Consider the following 25,072-nt stretch of genomic DNA (forward strand, 5'->3'; position numbering starts at 1 on the left):
ACCCTCCCCCTACCCCTACCCCCCCCCCCCCCATCCCGCCCCCTCAGCATAGCACGGGGTCTTTACACGCACCTGGCACATCGGCCGATGGAGAACAAACATCTGGTAACCAACCAAACAAACAAACAAGCACAGGGACAATCAAGCACACAAACTCGATCAAAAGTCAGAACCTGATGCCGTCATTCCTCACTTGTTGCCATCCTGAAGAACTTTCTTTATTTGGTGTTTAATTAACGTCGTTTTCAACCGTTCAAGGTTATATCGCGACGGGGAAAGGGGGGGAGATGGGATAGAGCCACTTGTTAATTGTTTCTTGTTCACAAAAGCACTAATAAAAAAATTGCTCCAGGGGCTTGCAACGTAGTACAATATATGACCTTACTGGGAGAATGCAAGTTTCCAGTACAAAGGACTTAACATTTCTTACATACTGCTTGACTAAAATCTTTACAAACATTGACTATATTCTATACATTCTTTCGGATGAGACGAAAAACCGAGGTCCCTTCGTGTACACTACATTGGGGTGTGCACGTTAAAGATCCCACGATTGACAAAAGGGTCTTTCCTGGCAAAATTGTATAGGCATAGATAAAAATGTCCACCAAAATACCCGTGTGACTTGGAATAATAGGCCGTAAAAAGTAGGATATGCGCCGAAATGGCTGCGATCTGCTGGCCGATGTGAATGCGTGATGTATTGTGTAAAAAAAATTCCATCTCACACGGCATAAATAAATCCCTGCGCCTTGAATATGTGCGCAATATAAATTGCATAAAAATAAAAATAAGAATAAAAAATAAATCCCTGCGCTTAGAACTGTACCCACGGAATACGCGCGATATAAGCCTCATATTGATTGATTGATACAAGAAACACTTAACAAGGGTAAAAGGAGAAACAGAATCCGTTAGTCGCCTCTTACGACATGCTGGGGAGCATTGGGTAAATTCTTCCCCCTAACCCGCGGGGGGTCCACAGACTGTACCAGCTGGAGTTCCCCAGAGATCTGTGCTGGGGCCACTATTGTTTTTGATATATATAAACGATATTGTCTTAAATGTTCAATCCACTGTAAAATTGTTCGCAGATGACACAAGTATGTACCTGTCAATGAACGATTCCCAATTGCGTAAAGACATTTTGAACTCGGATTTACAGGAATTAAGTAGATGGGCCAATGACTGGAAGGTCAAATTTAATAATGGAAAAACTGAACTGTTAAGTTTTAAACGACGTGATAGTGATTTTGATTGTTTGACATTTAATGACATTGATGTTCAGGACACTGCCCACCACAAACACTTGGGCGTTGTTTTACAAAATGATTGTAAGTGGAATGTTCATATTAACAGTATTGCAAGTAAAGTAATGTTATTGATTAACTGTTTGAAATTTTACAAGCACAGGTTTAGTAGAACATCTTTAGAAATTATGTATAAATCTTACGTATTACCACACTTTGATTACGCCGATGTCGTCTGGGACAGTTGTACAGAAGGGTTATCAAACATTTTGGAACAGCTCCACCTCGAGGCCTTAAGGGTAATTGTCGGAGCAGTTAAAGGAACAAGCCACCAAAAATTATATCACGAATCAGGCTTCAGTAGTTTAAAACTAAGACGGGAAACACATAAATTAATTTTGTATCACAAAATGGTACACGGGAAATGTTCACAGAACGTAGCTGATTTATTGCCTCCTCTTGTCTCGACTGTAAACCCCTATCATAGACGCAACCCACTTGAACGGGTCGTACCACCACACAGAACTGAACTGTATAACAAGTCATTTGTTCCCAGCACTACCCGAACATGGAATTCTCTACCAGACAATATCAAATCAACAAAATCAATTAGCCAGTTTAAACATTTTCTAGGTCGTTCAGATAGTAAAGTTCCTCCTCAATATTATTATGGTAAGAGAAAAGAAGGAATTATACACTGTAGATTAAGATTAGAAATGAGCGATTTAAATGATGATATGATGAAACGCCACTTAAGTGATAACCCGACTTGTGAGTGCGGATATCGTAATAAAGATGTTGAACATTATTTATTATTTTGTAGCAATTACGATGATGTCCGAAGGCTAACAATACACACATTACCGAATGATCATCAAAATGTACAATGTTTATTATTTGGTCTGCCAAACCTACGTCTTACCGAAAACATTGAAATATTCGAAAAGGTACATAGTTTTATAAGGTTAAGTGATAGATTTTGATTACCCAGTGGTCACCATGTTAATGATCCAGTATCTGATTATTGGCAGGTCATGTTGTTTAACGATTTTACTGAAAGTCAAGCTTGAGTGAATCTTGCTTAAGGTTTTTCTGTGTATTCACATGACTAACCTCAGCTTAATTAGTTTGGACAACACTTTGGACGAAATTATTGCTGCTGCAGAAACATTTAATTGGCAAGTCTGTGACAGTCATCGTCTCTCTGACCCCCCCCCCCCCCCGCCCCCCCCCTCCCCTGTATACCCACCTTACCGATTCATATCTCCCCGATAATTCTTTTGTTATATTTTTTCTTCTTTTTTTGTAAAAAATATATCTTGTCTGTTTTACATTTCCAATAAGGGTATGAGCAATTCTCTGACCTTGACATCACGTAAAATAATATTTCTTATCTAGATGTACATATTTATAACCACACTTAATATAAGCTTGCTTGTTGTGTGGTCACAAATGTCTGTATCGCATATACCTGTATTTCTTTAATAAAATCTTGTTTAAACCAAATTATTTTTTATAAAACGATTCAAAATTACGTTTATTGTATTCTTCATTATCTTCTGATTCCAAAAACATATAAATATGTTATATTCGGATAAAAACAAGCTCTGAAAATTAACAATATAAACATTATGATTAATATTAAATTTCCGAAATCGATTTAAAAACAATTTCATCCTATTCCTTGTCCTTTCCTGATTCCAAAAACATATAGATATGATATGTTTGGATTAAAAACACGTTCAGAAAGTTAAAAAGAGATATAGAAAAGCGTGCTATCCTCCTCAGCGCAACCGCTACCGCGCTTTTCTGGATTGTTAATTTCACTGCCTTTGCCACGAGCGGTGGACAGACGATGCTACGAGTGTATGTACAGTCTTGCGGAAAAAATGCAATGCGTTCAGTTTCATTCTGTGAGTTCGACTGAGCTTGACTAAATGTTGTATTTTCGCCTTACGCGACTTGTTATTTATCGCTCTCACGCTCAGTCAGCATTGTTCCTCCGCACGAAACAGTCAACGAGTGTGATCGGTCGGACTCGCACGAATTACGCTGTCGAGTTTGTTGTCAAAGAAAATATATTTTCAAGTGATCGTGATGTTTTTGTTCGTGATGGGAGGTGTGAATATATATATGCCCAGTAATGTGTAAATTGGGTCGATTAATTTGCTTGGTAAATATATCCTTGCCACATGCTTAATCGTGTCATCAAGTCTGCAAAAACGTACATGCACTTGTTGGTTTAAACAATGTTTTATTAAATCAAACATGATACAATAATACAACAATAAACAATAGGGACACGAACTCAAGCGAACGCTTATATTACGCGCCCTACGTAGTAACACAAATATGATGTCGGACAAACATTACCTATAAACTGTGGAACTATCTAGATGAAAAGCATAGTTAAAGCGAACCAGAAAAAATAAGAAAAAGCTAGCAGGAGGAAGAGGGGAGAAAGAACTGTAGGTACATAATAAAATAAAAGATGAAGGTGGTTAGCGCATACAAAAAGAATATACATAGTACATTATAAACAATAATCCTGTGGCAAATAAGCAGTAGTTCGCTAAATATATATTTGAAAAATGCATATAAGGCCAAAAAAAATAAAAAATAGTCCGTTTACGGTATCCCGACCGACCCTATTTTTTCGCGCGACCCTAGACCTTTTTTTGGCATTTAAAGGGCAGCTGTCGGGTTGTGGCTCTCAAAATCTGTTCCTTAGAATGAGTTATCATGTAACTGAAACTATACTTAAAAGTTACTTGGTGATTTTGACAGCTTGATAACACAAGTCCGAAGACTTTAGACATGCTACAATGTCTTTAATCGAAGAAAGTTTGCATTCTTGGCCGAGTCAATGCAGCCCGCTCGAACTGAATTACTTCCCTTGGACGCGTGACGTCAGCCGCGGAATCGGCCGGGTTGAACGGTGCTCTGTTTATGCCGTGTAATGGGCGCAATCGGGTTGTCTAGTCAAGCCCTCAAGCATACTTCACGGGTAGGTGAAGAGAAACTTAGGATAAGGTGACTTCTCCCAGGCCAAAATTTCGCAGTAAAAAACGGAGTTCATAACATGTCTTCTGTCCCCCTCCTGCTTTTGTTCCACTTGAACCCTGTTTTTGTTCAACTTATTGGCAGATATTGTCACGCGTCGAGGAACACAAATACACACACACACAAACACACTCACACACAGACACACACAGACACACACACACACACACACACACACACGTGTTATCACACATATACACAGACACACACACACACTGACATACGTGTTATAACACACACACACACACACACACACACACACACCCACACGATAACCATCACAAACACAGTTTGACAAATTCATCTTTGATTTTTTGCGGCCGAACCCCCCTCCCCCATTTTCCACACTAGATCCACTGTTTCATCTTTGTCTCCGTCTCTCTTCCCTTTATCTTATCTCGTCTATCTACTTGAGTGAGTAACTGAAGATGTATTATCATCATCTCTTTCGTAGATTTTCCCACCGACAGAGTTGGCTTTTGTCTTGAATTCAGTACCTCACACGTACACGGTAATTGGTGTGACACCTCAAGCGGACCTTCTTCATAAGTGTACAGTGTCTGCTGACAAGGGACACGAGGGTCTGTGGTTGAGCAACTTTATGGTTTAACCGGGTGGACTGGAGGAGTAGCAACAGCATGTGAACCACTTTAGAAATGACTTGTAAAGGTTGCAGTCGGTCAGATCAAAGAAGAGAAAATGTGAACGTGGGTCTTGAGAAGATATTACCATCCTAATACTTTACTTTGTGCAAGAATCAATCACGCGTACAGCATTACAGATGTCCAGCTGTAGTCTACATTGTACTGTAAACTTCACAGCGGCCTTATCGGCTTCCTCGAGTGACGTCACAGCAAGGCTAACGCTGCGGCGTCTTTCTTGTGCTGACAGAGTTGTCGGTCGCGGATTTTGAGTCGTTTCGGCCTGCCAACTGCTTCGTTTTTTTGCGGATTGTGAGAACTAGCAGAAAGTTTCACGCATTTTAATGGTTTCAAACTAATGATGAAAGTGTCTTCTTCTGGACCAAATCAACAGTCTTTAGTTGAATCAACTCGAAAAACTCTTAAACGCGTTTTTGCACGCGACTCCGCGCATTTTTGAGACCAGGCAACCCGACAGCTAAAAATGAAAAAAAAATAAAAGTCTTTGTTTTTTGGCAAAATAACTTAAAAATATGGTTTTTCGGAGGAAAAAAAATCCCGACCTACCGACCCTATTTTTTGGGCCTATGTTACCGTAAACAGACTAAAAAAATGTTGGCCTAACATGCACTTGTTAAACTCTTTGTGACATGTGGAATAACAGTCATGAAAGAATTTTGATTTTGTTCTAATGATGAATGTAATACTGCCCATATACACACGTATTTGAAACAAAAAAATATGTATGAGTTTATTTTGAGTTAATTATGGTTGATAATTGTGAAGAGTTCTGTCTTTTAATCATTTTTGTCTTTGCTTGTTGTTGATGTAATGAACCTATTTCACATAACCAAAGTGTTTTTTGACACTAAATGTTGCCTTGCCTTGCCTTGCCTTGCCTTGCCACAATGGCGCCCTCAATCTTGACACCCGTGCATGTCAGCACGCAACTTTTTGTTCAGACTACACCCTCCTTTCCCCATTAGGCCAAAAAGAAAAATATGTCTGTTTCCGGTAACCCGACCGACCCTATTTTTAAGCGCCGACCCTAAAGGGTTTTTTTTCGCTTTTCGCAACAAAAAAAACAACAACAACAAAAATGAAGCCAAGTATACTTTATTTAGTTTCAATATATCTAGGTCAAAAACATGTGCTAAATAATTGTAAGTAAACTAAGGAAGCGTTTAAAAAAAAATAATTAAAAAAAACCGTAAAAAGACATTAACAAAACGTAAGAAAAAGATTTTTTTTTAAATATTTAAAAAAAAAACCCGTCCGACCGACCCTATTTTTTTCGGCGATGTTACCGGAAACAGACATATTTTTCTTTTTGGCCTTAGACCTACTAACACCCTTCTTTCTTGGTTAGACCAGAGACTGGTTAGACTAGGTGTATCCAGCTCTTATCGAAGTCCCCTTCGATGGGTTTGATCACCTTCTAGTATACTATTCGGTGTGTATAGCTAGTTGCTTTGATTGCTTTCCAAGCTTGTGGCAAAACCAATTTACTTTCGTTGCACAAAGTAATTCGGCATTTTGGAACTTTGCCCGGGATGCAAAATGATTGTGAATGTTTGTTCGTTCGTTTGTTTTTGAACTACCACACGGTTTTCTGGATGTGAAGTTTTATATAATTTTAAACGAGTCTCGGTGATGTTAATATGAATACAGAATACAGAATATGTTATAGCCCAAGTTTGGGAATTCGTTTTGACAGATGCGGTTTTCACTCCCTTCACGGACGGGCGCAGTGGCGTGGTGGTAAGACGTCGGCCTCCTAACCGGGAAGTCGTGAGTTCGAATCCCGGTCGCTGCCGCCTGGTGGGTTAAGAGTGGAGATTTTTCTTATCTCCCAGGTCAACTTATGTGAACACGCAAGCACAAGACCAAGTGCGCACGGAAAAGATCCTGTAATCCATGTCAGAGTTCGGTGGGTTATAGAAACACGAAAATACCCAGCATGCCTCCCCCGAAATCGGCGTATGCTGCCTGAATGGCGGGGTAAAAACGGTCGTACGCGTAAACATCCACTCGTGCTAAAAACATGAGTGAACGTGGGAGTCTAAGCCCATGAACGAAGAAGAAGAAGAAGAAGAAGAAGAAGAAGAAGAAGAAGACTCCTTTCACTCTCACCAAGAACACCCAAAATACGCAGCTTTAATATGTGCCATTTAGTGAACAAAGTTACGATGAAATGCCTAATGCAATTAGTACCGTACGTGAATGCAAGAGGGCATACTGTTCCATGAAGACCATGTACGTACGTATTGCTTACGTAGGGTACGTTTATGAGTTGTTACGTTCTCCAGTGATTCTCCTCTTTTTTTTTATTTTTTTTTTTATACAAATTTTTGTATAGAATATTTAACAAAGTCAATAGTTCGCTGCAAAACAAAAACATTGACGTCGGCATATTTGAATTGCGCCGTGCTCTGTATCAGTCTACATGTTTTGACACACTCTGCTGACACATCCAGACAGTGAAATTACATGCACACCCCCGTTGCTTGTTTGCTGCAATGTCATTGGCAATTTATTTGTCTCTATGCATTGTTTCTGACAGGCTAAATTTTCCAGCCAACAGTCTCTTCTCGTCGGTTTTACTTGAAAGCTAAACAGTTCAAAGACATCCTGCTTGCTGCCGCGCGAGCAGAGAAAAAATTTCCCTCTTTATCTCCACTGCGCTGGCTGCAAAATCCCTCACGCGGTGGTGTTTTCAGACAGGCCAGACACAGGTTGTCTCGCCCGTGCAACCGATAAGGCTCACCATGTCAATTTTGGTCAGGTATTTATATGAAACACGCCCCGCCCCCCCCCCCCCACCCCCCCACCCTACCCACTTGGACACATACCAACAATCAGCTTCCAGTTTTCTTTCTGCGCAGATTGCGATTTCTTTCTTTCATGAATTAATTTCTTAACAGCCCCAGCAAAAATCTGCCACATTAATTTATCAAAATACTGGATGATTACCCGCTTCGCCGGGTACCGGCTTCGCCGGTAAGAAGTAGAGCCGAATACCAGGCTGCGCCTGGGACCCGGCTTTGCCGGGTGTACGCCGGCTTCGCCGGCGCACGAAGGAAAGGAGATAAACGCGCAAAACACTGGAGACCTTCTAAAAATAGTAACGTGCAGTGACCTTCTAAAAATAGTAACGTAGTAACGGGAATATGGATTGACGCCACACGGAGGAAGGGAGATAATCGCGGCTGAAAACACTGGAGAAGATAAGGAAGAGTTACTGGTAGTGGATCCAGACCCAAAAAAACCAAAATCGGTTCAGCGCGCTGAGAGCACGTGTTGAAATATCTCATCGATGAGGTTGTGTCCGGGGTGTAGCTGAATACGGTGTCCAAATTTGAAAAAGATCCGCCGAGAACTTTGGCCATGCATCGCGAACAGACAGACAGACAGACACTAGTCATATGTATATATATACTAGAGGAATACCCGGCTTCGCCGGGGTGAATCGCGAGACAGAGACAGACAGTGTGGCGGTTCATCACAATCACCTTTGCAGGCGAAGTCCTGTCAAACGGGATTGAGAATTTTAGAGCTTATTTCTTAGCCCTATATTATCTGTTGTGGCTTCTCAAATGCCAGAACATACAGACAGACAAAAGCCGCTAGACCCCATCACAAACAGAACTCTACAATCCACAGGTTTTTGCCCACACACACACACACAAACACACACACAGAGAAGCCGTATATATATATATGTATATCTATATCTATAAATATATAGAGATAGGTGAGAGTGTATTTTTCGCGTGGCTATAAATTGATTCGACCTTTTCACTTTGACAGTAAGAACAACTTACGGGTGCAAGGGAAGCGTTCTGGACAGCGCAGTGACATTCTAAAAATAGTAACTCAGAAACGGGAATTTGGGGTGAAGGGCGCGAGACAGAGACAGACAGCGTTGCGGTTCACCACAATCACCTTTGAAGGCGAAGTCCTGTCAAACGGGATTGAGAATTTTAGAACTTATTTCTTAGCCCTATATTATCTGCTGTGGCTTCTCACATGCCAGAACATACAGACAGACAAAAGCCGCTAGACCACATCACAAACAGAACTCTACAATACACAGGTTTTTGCCCACACACACACACAAACACACACACACACACAGAGAAGCCGTATATATATATATGCATATCTGTATCTATAAATATATAGAGATAGGTGAGAGTGTATTTTTCGCGTGGCTATAAATTGATTCGACCTTTTCACTTTGACAGTAAGAACAACTTACGGGTGCAAGGGAAGCGTTGTGGACAGCGCAGTGGACAGCGCAGTGACATTATAAAAATAGTAGTAACTTACAACTGAACGGGAAAGCCACACGAAGGAAGGGAGATAAACGCCAAACACTGGAGAAGATAAGGAAGAGTTACTTATAATGGTGAAATGAACACAAAAACCAAAATCAGTTCAGCGCTGCGCGCTGAGAGCACGTGTTGAAATATCTCATCGATGATATTGTGTCCGGGGTGTAGCTGAATACGGTGTCCAAATTTGAAAAAGATCCACCGAGAACTTTGGCGTTGTGATGTGGTGTAGCGGCTATGGTGTGTCGGTATGGGGGCCCGGGTAGCTGAGGTGGAACCAAAATAGCTGAGGTGGAACCAAAATCGGTTCAGCGCTGCGCGCTGAGAGCACGTGTTGAAATATCTCATCGATGAGGTTGTGTCCGGGGTCTCTCTGAATAAGCCCACCAAATTTGAAGCAGATCCATCGAGAACTTTGGCCGTGCATGGCGAATACACAAATACACAAATACACAGATACACAGACACACAGACACACAGACTCAAGTCGTATATATATATAGATAGATGTTTTTAACACACACACACACACACACACACACACGCACGCGCTCACACACACAAAGTGCTTTTTGCATTCACGGAATGGAGGTTTGCTGTATAATTCTTAATGCTGTACATGTAAATACAAACATGAATTGAGGTAGTTATTCAGCACAAGTCATTTTACATTCTCAGAAAGGGAGATACAGATAGAGACAGACAGAGACTGACAGACAGAGAGACAGACACAGAGAGACGGCCAGACAGACAGACAGACAGACAGAGAGAGAGAGGCGAACAGGCAGGCAGACAGACAGACGGACAGAGAGAGAGAGAGAGAGAGAGAGAGAGAGAGAGAGAGAGAGAGAGAGAGAGAGAGAGAGAGAGAGCTGAACTGAACTGAACTTTATTTAATATTACCACTACTACTACTACTACTAAACCGTTCGTAAATAGTGCTATTAACCGCAAACAAAGAGAGAGAGAGAGAGAGAAGAGAGAGAGAGAGAGAGAGAGAGAGACACACACACACACACACACACACACACACACACACTCCAAGAGAGAGAGAGAGAGAGAGAGAGAGAGAGAGAGAGAGAGAGAGAGAGAGAGAGAGAGAGATACAGACAGAGACCGATTCAGAGACAGAGAGATCGCGTGTTGCAGGAAGAATTATCTTGGCGAGCAGCCTTGGCGAGGTGAGAGCCTATCAGTGATTATGACAGCGCACTGTGAGACAACGCACTTTGACCCGACTATGTCAATAGATGCGCGTGATGATCGACATGGGCCGGCGATAAGAGGCGGAAAAAAACCGCTTCACGCGACAGAGAGTGACCGCATCCTTTTGTGTGCAACTGACACATTGCACTTTTAATGACAGTGTTAAGGAAGCAGAGGGCATGACTGTGGGACTGACTGAGGCCACTTTGTACACAATTCCTCCCACGACGATGAGTATTACAGTATCATGGAGTTGTCATCGCCATGCAAGCACTGATGTGATTGTGAGCAACCCCTGACGGTGCCGAAATCTCGGATTTACGAATAGCCTACGTGGAATTCCCGATTTCGCGGAATCGGCGGATGTGTGTGTGTGTGTGTGTGTGTGTGTGTGTGTGTGTGTGTGTGTGTGTGTGTGTGTGTGTGTGTGTGTGTGTGTTTGTGTGTGTGTGTGTGTATGTGTGTGTGTGTGTAAAAGTGTGTGTAAAAGACCAGCAGGGTAGCTGTTTAAACATGAAAACAAAGTGCGTTATAACAAAAACATTCTGCGTCGGTGCTTTTCCTCGATTTTCCTTTCTTCGCATCGTTGGGTCACTATGTTTGGCTCACGTAAGTGTAGCCTTTGCGATGCTAAATTTTGTCTGTCTGTGCGTGCGTGCGTGCGTGCGTGTGTGTGTGATAGAAACTTTAACATTTCCGAGTCTATGGATAAAGCTCGCATAAGAAGATTACGTCTCGGTCAAAAGTGTTTGACGTGTGTGATAGAAACTTTAACATTTGAAGACGTCACATTATGACGTAAGAGGGTTAGACGTCACGCGAAGGAATTACTGAAAGTCTCGGTCATTGTTATTGTGAGCGGGCCGAGACTAGTTGGCAGATCCAGTGTCTCGCTTTCTTGCACAGTTTCACCTATGCTTACTGTGTGTGTGTGTGTGTGTGTGTGTGTGTGTGTGTGTGTGTGTGTGTGTGTGTGTGTGTGTGTGTGTGTGTGTGTGTGTGTGTGTGTGTATGTGTGACGGAGTGATTGAGTTTGTGTTACTGTTTGTCGATTTCTTACGTGAGCCTTGAAGGCTTCGCCTCTTGTTTCTTTTGACGTCCTTCGTGTAATATTTACACCTCATTTAAATAATCCATGCGCAAAAGATAGACAAAAATAAAGACCGAAATTTAAAAAAACCAACTTGTTTGCTAGAACAGTTTGACTGCAGTTGTTTAGTGAATCAGACAGTTAACTGTGCTATGTACTATTATTACTACTACTACCGCTACTACTACTACTACTAAACCGTTCGTATATCGTGCTATTAACCGCAAACAAATAGTCCTAGGGTGCTTTGGGGACATTAAAAAGTTAATTAAAATTCAACATTTCACATATAAAACAGGTCAAGCTAGTTCATTTCACCACGTCATGTCCCAAATAGACGCTAGTACTGGGGACAGAAATATTCAGTTAGCATAGCATAGACACATAGCACACACTTACTCTCTCTCTCACGCACACTCTCTCTTTCATATACACTGCACACACACACACACACACACTCTCTCTCTCTCTCTCTCTCTCTCTCTCTCTCTCTCTCTCTCTCTCTCTCTCTCTCTCTCTCTCTCTCTCTCTCTCTCTCTCTCTCTCTCTCTCTCTCTCTCTCTCTCTCCCACACACATCGAGAAAACCAAAAGTATAATTCTGCAAACGCAACAATTTCTACTAAAGAAATGAGCTGACGCGTTCAAGTGCATGCCGATTTTGACGTGTCACGGAACTACGGGGTAACGCGAAAACGGACCAAGCCCAGGAAAGATTTTTCATTCGATGAGGGCAAACTCTATCGCCTCTCCTCACATAAAAGTAACATTACCCTCAACTGCGCAGTTTTAACCGTCGCGAATGCTTGTTTGTCAGACCGCAACGCGTCAACATTTCAAGATTCTCTGGCGAGGTACCAAATCGCCCTTTCCCATTTCGCCGAAACTTTGAAGTAGCCAACAGTACGCTTTGCTTTCTTTCAACGTGAGATGTGTCATGTATCGCCTTCGTACACGGCGGCAAATCGCCCGCGTTGTATATTCCATGCGCTGAAGTCTAATAATGTTTGTTAAAGCTATAATCGCTATGATCATGTGTGTGTGTGTGTGTGTGTGTGTGTGTGTGTGTGTGTGTGTGTGTGTGTGTGTGTGTGTCTGTGTGTGTGTGTGTGTGTCTGTGTGTGTGTGTCGGATGGGGGGTAGGAGGAAGGCCGGTGAAGCGAAACCAGCTTTCTGACTCGGCCTTGTTGATCTTGTATAAACTCCACATCAAAAAGCCCCCCTCCCTTCCATTGTACTGGTGATCGACCTTCGATACTTTATATTCATAGGGACAAATTCGTTCAAATAAAAAATGTATTTTAACTTAGAAATTCGCTTAATCGTCACGTAAAATCCTTTCCCTTCTCATTCAAGGGACATAACCACTCGTTGTATGTTTTCGAAGGACTCGAATTTTGGGGTAAAATCTAATGAATTTCACCACCAATTTCCTTCACTTGCAAGAAACTAACATGCTTTTCTCCCTCAAATAAGTCACAAAGTGTACCTCTTAATTTGACCAGGAAACAACATTTCAGTTTTGGGTATAATTATATCGAAACAGAAAGCTGGTTGAATCAGAACTGTCCTGATATCGTTACACCGGGTTACACTTATCTTATCCGGCTTGTGTAAATCTCGCATTAACATTGGCAATCCGATACGCAGTGGCCTGAATCTCTAGTCATCTCCCCCCCCCCCCCCCCCCCCCCCACCATACCGTGACTGTTGGTATGTCAAGGTGTGGCTTCAAGGCCTGTATTTCGTCATCGTATTATCTTTGCACCCCTTATCGCCAGAATGGCAAGATCACGGGGACCCGTGAAACAGTATTCAGAATATGATAATAAACACTCCGTCCGCATACTGATGTTTTGCTTTGTGTCTTTTTTTTCTTCTTTCTTTCTGTCTTTTTTACATTTAGTCAAGTTTTGACTAAATGTTTTAACATAGATGGGGAATCGAAACGAGGGTCGTGGTGTATGTGTGTCTGTCTGTGTGTGTGAGTGTGAGTGTGTGTGTGTGTCTGTCTGTGTGTACGTGTGTATGTGTAGAGCAATTCAGACAAAATTCCTGGGCCGATCTTCATAAAACTTAACATGAGAGTTTCTGAGTATGATATCCCCGGACGTTTTTTTTTTTTTTTTTTTTGATAAATGTCTTTGACAGTTCTGGGACATCCTGCTTGCTGGCGCGCGCGCAGAGAAACACTTTCCCTCTTTAACTTCACTGCGCTGGCTGCAAAATCCCTCCAGCGGGAGGTGTTTTTAGACAGGCCAGGCACTGGTTTTCCCTTGACTGTTGATGACGTCATATCCGGCTTTTTGGGAGGGGGGGGAGGGGGGGGGGGAGGGGGGGGAAGGGTCTTTAGTCCCTCTGTGTGTTCAGCCATGTTGTTTTCTGCAGTATTTAGGACCGAGCTCGCAGCACGATAATGATTGTAAACAGAATACATGGACGTACAAGAAAAAATCTGATGCAATGTAAACTTAAGAAAGCAGACTGCAATGGAACGCGCATACAACATGCGTTTCCTTCAGCACATATGATTTGCGCAATATCACCACTAACAAACCCAGCTATACAAGTATACGCTTATTACGCAGGAATCGTGTTAATACAGACTACACTGGCACCAGCAGAGCGTAACACATTCCAGCATAACAAACGACATGTGAGAACTGCCTGTCCCTTTTACGACCTAAACAAACAAAAAAAGAAGAAAAAAAAATCATATAAAAGAGGCCTGACTGACTAACTGGTTTTAACGTCCTTTTAGGACCAATTGGCCTATCTTGGGACAGGTAGGATTAAATATGCTATGTGTATAAAAGAGGGTAAACTTATGACTGTGTACAGTACCGGAACCTCCCCTCTTTCCACCAGGCGGCAGCGACCGGGATTCGAACTCACGACCTCCCGATTAGGAGGCCTTACCACCACGCCACTGCGCCCGTGAGGGTGTTAAAATGGACTGTCACTGTATCAACACAACATGTCCCTGCTCAGCCACGGCTGCAAGTGAGGACGTTAAATCTGAATCTCATCAGAGGTTAGAACAGCAACAAAACTGAAATAAAGTGGCCTTGTAAGGGGGTAAGACTTGGTTAAAGCGTATCACAAAAACAACATTTTGAACCATAACAATTAAAGGCAGAGTAAGCCTCCCGTAAACCATCACAGATACGGTCAGGCTTTTACACACAGTACAAACACCATTTCATTTAAACACTCACCAATTGAGAACATCCTAGGTGCCCTCTGTAAAGAGCGAACAATTTTCAAAGAATTTATTTTTGCGTGGTTTATCTTACCCCTGAGCCATCGTGAACCCGTGTGATTCAGTTTTCCCTTTTCACAATGCAGTCGTCATAGTTAGTCATTTGAATGCGACTCGACGTGAGCTTATCTACAATAGCACGTTTTTTTTATGCACGAAACAACGGCTGTGGTTCACAAGAACTCTAGCGATGGCTTTTGACTGTTGAGAGGAACGGCGATTTGCACTGATAAACCGGCCGTCGTCTGCTACGACCCTTGCGTGACCCTGCTTCCGGGCTTTTCTTTTTTTAAACTTTCACAACTTCGAATTGTTCTGATCTTGTCTTGATGAAAAACGAATTCTTTTATGATTAAAGAATGTTTGTGTAACAAGCTGTCAATTTATTATTTAGATTTTAAAAGTTAGGTCTAGCGCAAAAACGAGGCGCCGTTGTTGTTAACGGAACAAGTCTACGAAAATAAATTCTTTGAAAATGTCTCACGCTCGACAGAAAGCAGCCAGGATGTTCCCGTTCGGTGAGCGTTCAAATGGAAGTATGCTTGTACTGTATTTAGACGCTCGGGGAGCTCTGTGATGGTTTACGGGAGGCTTACTGTGCCTTTAAGCAACATGCTTATGGACACGTTCACAAAATATTAAGCAATACAAATTTACGATTACAACATGGCGAACACGTGATAGCATCATCACTTCTTCTTCTTCTTCTTCTTCTTCTTCTTCTTCTTCTTCTTCTTCTTCTTCTTCTTCTTCGTTTATGGGCTAAAACTCCCACGGTCACTCATGTTTTTTGGACGAGTGGATTTTTACGTGTATGACTGTCAGGCAGCATACGCCGATTTCGGGGTAGGCATGCTTGGTATTTTCGTGTTTCTATAACCCACCGAACTCTGACATGGATTACAGGATCTTTTCCGTGCGCACTTGGTCTTGTGGTTGCGTGTAGACTCGAAGGGGGGGAATAAGGCACTAGCAGTACTTCTATACAAAGTTGACCTGGGAGATCGGAAAAAAATTCCACCCTTAACCCACCAGGCGACCGTGGCCGGGATTTGAACTCACAACCTTCCGATTAGGAGGCCGATGTCTTATCCACTACGCCACTGCGCCCGTCGCATCATCACTTAACTTTCATAATATGTCATTATTAGACTTCTGTCGGAGGGTTATGAAATTGGGCCGCTTCCACTGTGTACACCTAATATGTGAATGTTGCTTCAATTATCCTGAAGGTCCGCGTCAGTCACGCCTTAATTCGGTTCTGCGAGATCCGAACCAATTTCAATAGATTGTTTATGCCAGATTTTGTTACGCTCCACTAGTGCCGTATAGTAGTCGCAGTAAGCGAAGGGTGTCTTTTTGTGCGGAGGTTTGTTGTACTTGTACAAAGGCTGGCATCGTACGCAGGGGCAACGGAGCACACGCACAAAAACAATTGTCTCGAAAACAATGACGAAATGTTGCACGGCCAAGGAATTGCCAACCAAAGGCATTTAGAAATGGCTTCTCATGGGACGTACGCGAGGTCAACATGTACTCATTACCAGTGTGTGTGTGTGTGTATGTGTGTGTGTGTGCGCGTGTGTGCGTGCGTGCGTGCGTGCGTGCGTGTGTGTGTGTGTGTGTGTGTTTGTGTGTGTGTGTCTGTCTTAGTCTGTGTACCAGGCTCAGTGTGTGTGTGTGTGTGTGTGTGTGTGTGTGTGTGTGTGTGTGTGTGTGTGTGTGTGTGTGTGTCTGTCTGTCTGTCTGTCTGTCTGTCTGTCTGTCTGTCTGTCTGTCTGTCTGTGTCTATGTGTCTATGTGTCTATGTGTCTGTCTGTCGGTCGGTCTGGTCTGGTCTGGTCTGGTGTGTGTGTGTGTGTGTATGTCTGTGTCTGTGTCTGTGTGATGTTATCGGACACACTGAAGACGGTAAGCGACAATTCTTGCATTCAAATACGGCAATATCAAGCTCATCAAATGTCAAGGCGAAGGGGGATTGAAGCTTGAAACCAGATAGGGCCTTCTCACATGGCACACACACAGGCGGGGTTTCTGACTTTACATGTACGTGGAGATGTTAATGATTACAGAATGTAACTGTAAAAAAAAAAAAAAAAACTTCTATGGCTTTGCCTGTTGGCTGTTTTCCGTTTTTCCTGTTTTTTTTGTTTCTCCGTTTCTTTTTATACCCCGCATATCGTATGTATACGGGCTATAGGTTTCAATCTGTCTCTGTCTGTCTGTTTGTTTATTTGCTTGTCTGTCTATCGATTTCATTAGACTTTAATACCTGGTTGTCCCTATACCGTCTCCATGATGTCTGTCTGTTTATTTGTTTATTTGCTTGTCTGTCTATCGATTTCATTAGACTTTAATACCTGGTTGTCTCTATACCGTCTCCATGATGTCTGTCTGTTTATTTGTTTATTTGCTTGTCTGTCTATCGATTTCATTAGACTTTTATACCTGGTTGTCTCTATACCGTCTCCATGATGTCTGTCTGTTTGTTTGTTTATTTGCTTGTCTGTCTATCGATTTCATTAGACTTTAATACCTGGTTGTCTCTATACCGTCTCCATGATGTCTGTCTGTTTGTTTGTTTATTTGCTTGTCTGTCTATCGATTTCATTAGACTTTTATACCTGGTTGTCTCTATACCGTCTCCATGATGTCTATCTGTTTGTTTGTTTATTTGCTTGTCTGTCTATCGATTTCATTAGACTTTAATACCTGATTGTCTCTATACCGTCTCCATGATGTCTGTCTGTCTGTTTGTTTATTTGCTTGTCTGTCTATCGATTTCATTAGACTTTAATACCTGGTTGTCCCTATACCGTCTCCATGATGTCTGTCTGTTTATTTGTTTATTTGCTTGTCTGTCTATCGATTTCATTAGACTTTAATACCTGGTTGTCTCTATACCGTCTCCATGATGCCTGTATGTTTTCGCGATCGAAAAATGAATTCACTCACAGAAAACAACCACTGTTTTTTTATTTTTTATTTGCGCATGCCTGTCATTGCATTGCTTAACACACACACACACACACACACACACACACACACACACACACACACACACACACACACACACACATACGTGATGACGTGACACACACACATACAAACACACTCGCGCGCGCACACGCAAACACGCACGATCGGGTAAAGGCTGACGGCGAAACGACACTTTCCAAAACGGCGAAACGCAACTACGCTACAGCTACTGTAACGGTTAACTAGACGACGGCTACTTCAATAATACGGAGACACGGGAAACGGTGAAACGAGACCAAACCAAAACAGGACGTATAACATTGCCTATGGAAATATTTATAATTACGGAATGTAACGGTAAAAAGCTGGGTCTATTTTGTTTGTTTGTTTGTTTGCTTAACGCCCAGCCGACCACGAAGGGCCATATCAGGGCGGAGCTGGGTCTATGACTGTGCCTGTGGAGATCATGTTTTATATATATGTACATGTAGTTATAATCTGATGTTGACAGAAAACCAGAGATCGAATCTAAGTTTGGCAGACAAACAGACAGACAGATGCTTGGGCAGCACACCTGTTGGGTGGGAACATAAGGGGGTGGATGGTAAGAGGTCAGGTAGCTTCGAAATCATAGCCCGTCTTGACCACCCGAAATGGGTGCCCGATGGATTGCCACCTTGACGTGGTCGGGGGGCTTGCGTGCCTCGGCGACCCATAGAGCTATGCCGGCGGGAGATTCGTCTCCTGGTAGGGCCACCCAACCCAGACAGGTCTAAGGGTAGAGGTCTGACAAAGCGCAATCCACTGGTCCTCCAGGTTGGGGGTTGGGCACTGGGCTAACAACCCAGTCCCTTAAAAAAAAAGGCTTGTTACGGAAACAGCAACAGACAGACAGACAGACTGAATGTATTGTTTAACACACAACTCTGATCTCTAGTCTTTCGGATGAGACGAAAAACCGAGGTCCCTTCGTGTACACTACATTGGGGTGTGCACGTTAAAGATCCCACGATTGACAAAAGGGTCTTTCCTGGCAAAATTGTATAGGCATAGATAAAAATGTCCACCAAATACCCGTTTGACTTGGAATAAAGGCCGTGAAAGGTGAATGCTCGCCTAATAGGCTACTGAGCTTTACTGGCCGATGTGAATGCGTTATATATTGTGTGTAAAAAATGTCTGTTTGTCTGTCTGTCTGTAAAAACATCCATTTCAAACGGCAGAAATTAATATGTAAGCGCCTAGGGCTATATCTAGATTAGGCGCATAAAAATGATCACAATAATAATAATAATAATAATAATAACAGACAGACAGAGTGAAACCTATACAACCCTTATTATACGGGGGTGTAATAACCAGTTCGTCGCTATCGCCAGTATCCGTGCTGGTTCGATCCTGTATTCGGCGAGGCCGATACCGCTATTTCCCCAGTGACACCCTTGTGCAGACTCTCTTTGCTCTTCAAAACCCCCAGCTCACAGCAAAAGTCTCAAAACTTCGTAAAACGTCAACATCATATCATCTCTCATTATCTAATCATCGAGTATTGATCGATCCAAAACTGGCTGGATGAAAAGACAGCCAAATTGGGCTTGTTCAAGTCAGAATTCAAAAATACCAGTCCCCATCCTCAGCGTAATAACACTGAATAAGTGACCAAATATAGAAACCCGATATAGAGAGACTCCTAAAGTTCTAAAATCAGGGCATTAAAAAAACAATAATGGCAAGTGTATGGAACGCACCGTGTGTGTGTGGTGTTTTTTTGTCAACTGAAGGTTCCACAAACTTAAACATTTTGTTTTTTATGCCCAAATATAGAAATCAGAAACAGGTAGACTGCTAACTGACGTTCTTAAATTAAGAATTAAAAAAATCCTTGAAAGGTTAGGTAATGGAACGATTCATTATGGTCCAGACGAAACTATAAAACTTGTATACGTGTCAATATGGGTCAATTGGTCGTAAGGGGCGGGTCAAAATAAAACAATATAACTTTTATGTCCCCACGCGGGTTAGGGGGAAGAATTTACCCGATGCTCCCCAGCATGTCGTAAGAGGCGACTAACGGATTCTGTTTCTCCTTTTACCCTTGTTAAGTGTTTCTTGTATAGAATATAGTCAATGTTTGTAAAAATTTAGTCAAGCAGTATGTGAGAAATGTTAAGTATTTTGTACTGGAAACTTGCATTCTCCCAGTAAGGTAATATATTGTACTACGTTGGAAGCCCCTGGAGCAATTTTTTGATTCGTGCTTTTGTGAACAAGAAACAATTAACAAGTGGCTCTATCCCATCATTCTCCCCCCTTTCCCCGTCGCGATATAACCTTCGTGGTTGAAAACGACGTTAAACACCAAATAAATAAAGAAAGAAAGAACTTTTATGTGTCAATATAGGTCAATTGGTCGTAAGGGGCTGGTCAAAACGAAACAATATAACTTTTATGTGTCAATATCTAGGTCAACTGGTCGTAAGTTGACGTGAAAGTGGAACAGTAGCCAGTCAGTGGGTGAGGAAGTTGTTTCAGTACAAACAGCGGAGTGAGTGGTCAGTCCTGGGGGGGGGGGGGGGGTGTGGCTGAGTAAAGGGAGAGAAGCGACTTAGACGAATGAGCGAAGCGACCGAGATTCCTAGGGGTCAAGGGGCATGCCCCCCATGAAAAATTGTTGGTCCAAAGAAGCCAGACGGGGCTATCTGAGCGTAGAAATGGCTCAATCTGTCTTTCTTTCTTCCCCTTTTTTGGGGGAGCAATTTTAACTTTTTTATGTTACCATTTTCTTGCATGAAAATAATATTTAAATTTGAAAAAAAAATGGGCTGGGGCTTGAACCCCAAAGCCGGCCCTGTACCAGTTGGCAGAGTGCTGTAGGGGCCGGTGATAGCTGGTCAAGAAGAACTACTTGGCGAGCAGAACGGGTGGACCTATTCATTGCCAAGTCGATCACCAATGTGTTGGCGCTACCCTTGACAGCAATTATATATTATAAAGCCTTGGCAGCCGGCCAGCTCTGCTACAGCTTATATAATATATATATACCTTCAAGGCTGACTTGCGTAACTGTAAGTTGCTGCGCTCTACCGAAAACCGGCTTATCGTTTGACCCCGCTAACACCATAAGTAACGTCACAGTGATCACTGCAGGTATTTCCTTTCCTTCTAACTTGCACCCCAGTGCACTTGTACCGGAAAAGTAAAGCGGTGCTACCCGTGTTTTTGGTAGCTTAGGGTACTCAGTTGATATGGGTTGAAAAAATGTGTTTGTGTGTGTTTGGGTAGCGGTGAGGGGTGAAGGGTGGGGGACTGTTAATGCGGGAAAGTCCGTTTTAAGGTATGTTTGGCTGCGAGCGTGTTAAGGATATGGACTAGTATGAGCGTGTGTCAACACAGATTTGTCAACAACGGGCGGACTGCATGCACAGTAATGACAAATATTAACACTCTTCCGTTGTTTGTGCTGCTCCAAAACTTTAGTGGGTTTCATCCTAATGCCAACATACCGGTAAAAGAGAGAGAGAGAGAGAGAGAGAGAGAGAGAGAGACACACACACACACACACACACGCAACACACACACGCAACACACACACACACACACACACACACACGTACACTAACACACACAAACACACACACACTGACTAACAAACACACACACACACACACACGCAACACCGCACACACACACGCAACACACAAACACACACACACACACACATACACACACACAGAACAAAAGATCGATGAGAAGTTCGATCTTACCCAGGATGCTGACTGTGGTGGCCTGTCCTGTGTGGAGCGAAAAGGACTCCATGACGGCAAACCAGCCATTGGGATAGACGGGTGGCACCGAGCCCACCCTCCGCCGTCGCTGCACAAAGTTGGCTGTCTCCCTGGCAGTGAGGCTGCCCTCAGCAATGTAACCGATGTCACCCAGCTTCCTGATCCTGTTAAGCGGCCTGAAGAGGACGATGTAGCCGCCGGACAGAGCGCTGGTCAGAATCGCCAGGTAAACGTACGTTTTCCAGTGATAGGGGTCTGGCACCGTGGTCACACAGTCCACCACCCTCCCCCACACCGTCCTGACCGCCTGCAGCCACAACCACCCCACCTCCAGCACCGACCCCGGCAACACCTGTTCAGTCACCGTCCCTGACACGACGAGAAGCAAGAGAAAACAACACACACTGACGAAAAACCATCGTCTGCTCCATACGGCCGCCATCTTGGAGCGTGATGAAGCTCTTGCGGTCTAAGCCTGCAACGTGCGCTACCGATTGATCGAGCAACGGCGATCACAACACTGCCGTAGCACACACTGACTGCCGCTGGCTGGGGATAGTTTACAGCTAGTTGCGAGGCAGCAAGTGAGGGACGTGCGGCGTGCGGCAGTGTGAATGTCGGCACACAGACACAGAGAGAGGGATCGAGGGAGACGGTGTGCGACCTGACTCTACACGTGGTGTGTTGTTTTGCGACACCGCCCAAACACGCCGCCGTTCCCAGGGACGCGCCACAACACAGGCACCTGACGTTCTCTGTGCTATCTTCTTTCACCGCCGTTTAAGTAACAACACAGGTACCTGACGTTCTCTGTGCTATCTTCTTTCACCGCCGTTTCGGTAACAATACAGGCACCTGACTCAGTCTCTTCGGTGACATCTTGCGGCGCCCGTGGGTACATTTCACCACATACACATCACACTTCCCGTGTACCGTGCGTCTACTTACAGAGCTTTTATCATTCAGAAATGATTGCACACAAATTAAAATGTTAACCACATAACAGCTTACGGAAGACAACACCACTGTATCATCCATACATTCCTCCTAACTCACATAAATCAGGGGTAAAATAACGCACAGGCCTACCACAGACTGATCACAGTGACTTTGGGTACACTGATTTGTAGCCTATACTGAGACGCCTCACGCTTCCCTCTGGTGTTTTCTAGTCCCTGTAGTATTTTAAACTTTTCAGCCTATCTTATCACTTTTTCAAAGAGTTTAGAGCTCATTGACGTGTTGGACGTGTGTGAGAATGTTTGCAATAGTAACAGCTATTGTGTTTTCAGCGTAGCTATTGCAACGATGAAAACACAATAGCGTTTATATTGCTATTCTGACATAATATTCTGTTTTGAAAGATATTTTTGTCAGCAACAACTACCAGAATGGTCCATGTTGCCTATCAAGTGCAGACGACGGTTTAGTGCGCATATCCCTTTGCGCATGTATCCACGGAAATCACCGAACATTGAAAAACGAGGGCCCCAAAGGGGGGGGGGGGGGGGGAATCATCACGATCACGGGAAGGGAAATTTTAGCTTTCACGATCACAGTTACCTTGATTTTTGTTTTCACGATCACAAACACCTTGACGAATAGAGGATCCTGTGAAAAAAGTACGTTGAAAATAAAATGCTTTGCAATAATGCCCATCACGATCACGAAAACAAATGACGATCACGATCACGAGACTTGATTTTTTTGTCATCACGGATCACGGGCAAAGTCCCATCACGATCACAGAAATGGAAATTTCGGCAATCACGGTCACAGAAAGGTCAAAAAACGCCAATCACGATCACGATTTTAAACCCTTTGGGGCCCTCAAAATCCCTCGGAGAAGACACGAGATGACCGGATGTTTGGCATTACGTCAATATACCAGGATTCATATGACGTCACGTATCATACTTGCTTACGTATATTCTATACTAGATGATTACCCGCTTCGCCGGGTACCGGCTTCGCCGGGAAGAAGTACTTAGAGCCGTACGCCGGCTTCGCCGGGTCCGAACAATGGACCCGCCAAGCTTAGGTCCCTCCCAGATTCGTGGAATGGGAACAGCACGAAAATGATTCAGTGGCCATAATGCCATTCCTGACCATATCGAGTCCCATCCTTGTCGACGAATGTAACCGTGTTAATCACCTTTGGAGGCGAACTCCACTCAAACAGGACTGAGCAAGTTATGGCTTCTCAAAGGAAGGCCAGTACATAAAATTACACAAAAGCCGCCAGACCACATCACAAACAGAACTGAACAATGCACAGGTGTTGCTCACATAGAGACACACACACACACACACACATAAAAAAAAAACACAGAGAAGCCGTATCTATAAAGAGATAGATGACAGTGTATTTTTCGCGTGGCTATAAATTGATTCGACCTTTGCACTTTTACAGTGAGGATAATTTACGGGTCCAATTTACGTTCTGGACACTGCGTTGACCTTCTAAAAATAGTAACAGTAACAGAACGCCGGGAATATCCGAAGACGCTCCACTCACACAAAAGTGCACCATACGAAGGAAGGGAGGTAAACGCTGAAAACCTGGAGAATATGAGAAGATAAGGAAGAGTTACTTATAATGGTGAAATGAACACAAAAACCAAAATCGATTCAGCGCTGCGCGCTGAGAGCACGTGTTGAAATATCTCATCGATGATATTGTGTCCGGGGTGTAGCTGAATACGGTGTCCAAATTTGAAAAAGATCCACCGAGAACTTTGGCTTTGGTGTGTCGGTATGGGGGCCCGGGTAGCTGAGGTGGAACCAAAATAGCTGAGGTGGAACCAAAATCGGTTCCGCGCTGCGCGCTGAGAGCACGTGTTGAAATATCGACCAGGTTGTGTCGTGTCCCGGGTCTACCTGAATATGCCCACCAAATTTGAAGCAGATCCATCGAGAACTTTGGCCGTGCATGGCGAATACACACATACACAAACACACAGATACACAAACAGACAGACAGACAGACAGACACTAGTCGTATATATATATATATAGATACAGCATGACTTCCCTTCTTTGTCTCTGTTAATCTAGGGAGAAAATATCCAGCGATATTTCTCCGTAGGCCTAAAGTTCGGCCATGACATAGGCAAAATAACTTGCGCAGCCGCAGAAACAAGAAAATGGAAATCTTTTATGAAATGATTGGGAGCCACGCAAATTTGACCTCTTGATTCCGACCATGAACCCGCTGTTGATAATCTGGAAGGTCGTACCAGAAATGCAGATCTATCTCTGGCCGATTCATAGATTCAACCTACAAACTGCGACCTCATCTGTGATCAGATGGCCAAGCAATGCGTGAAATCTTTTATTCTAAAGCCTTATGGCTCGTTTCGACAAGCATTAAACGGATGAAATTAACCACATGCAGTTTATTCTTCAGAAAAATGCACACAAAAAATGGGTTGGGTTCGGTGATTTGTACATAAACGTC

The 25,072-nt window shown here is 43.2% G+C and overlaps 1 protein-coding gene across 1 annotated transcript in view; it reads right to left on the minus strand.

The window, feature by feature from the left end:
- The window catches only part of LOC138948722 (cholesterol 7-desaturase nvd-like), a 42,040-nt gene extending 19,745 nt beyond the window's left edge, over positions 1–22,295 (minus strand). The window contains exon 1 of the mRNA XM_070320330.1: positions 21,592–22,295. Within this exon, the coding sequence (XP_070176431.1) occupies positions 21,592–22,054 (463 nt within the window). The 5' untranslated portion in view covers positions 22,055–22,295. The remainder of the gene's footprint in view (positions 1–21,591) is intronic.
- Between the last annotated feature and the right edge of the window lie 2,777 nt (positions 22,296–25,072).

The sequence above is a fragment of the Littorina saxatilis genome, linkage group LG15, assembly GCF_037325665.1.
Source record: "Littorina saxatilis isolate snail1 linkage group LG15, US_GU_Lsax_2.0, whole genome shotgun sequence".
Lineage (NCBI taxonomy): Eukaryota > Metazoa > Mollusca > Gastropoda > Littorinimorpha > Littorinidae > Littorina > Littorina saxatilis.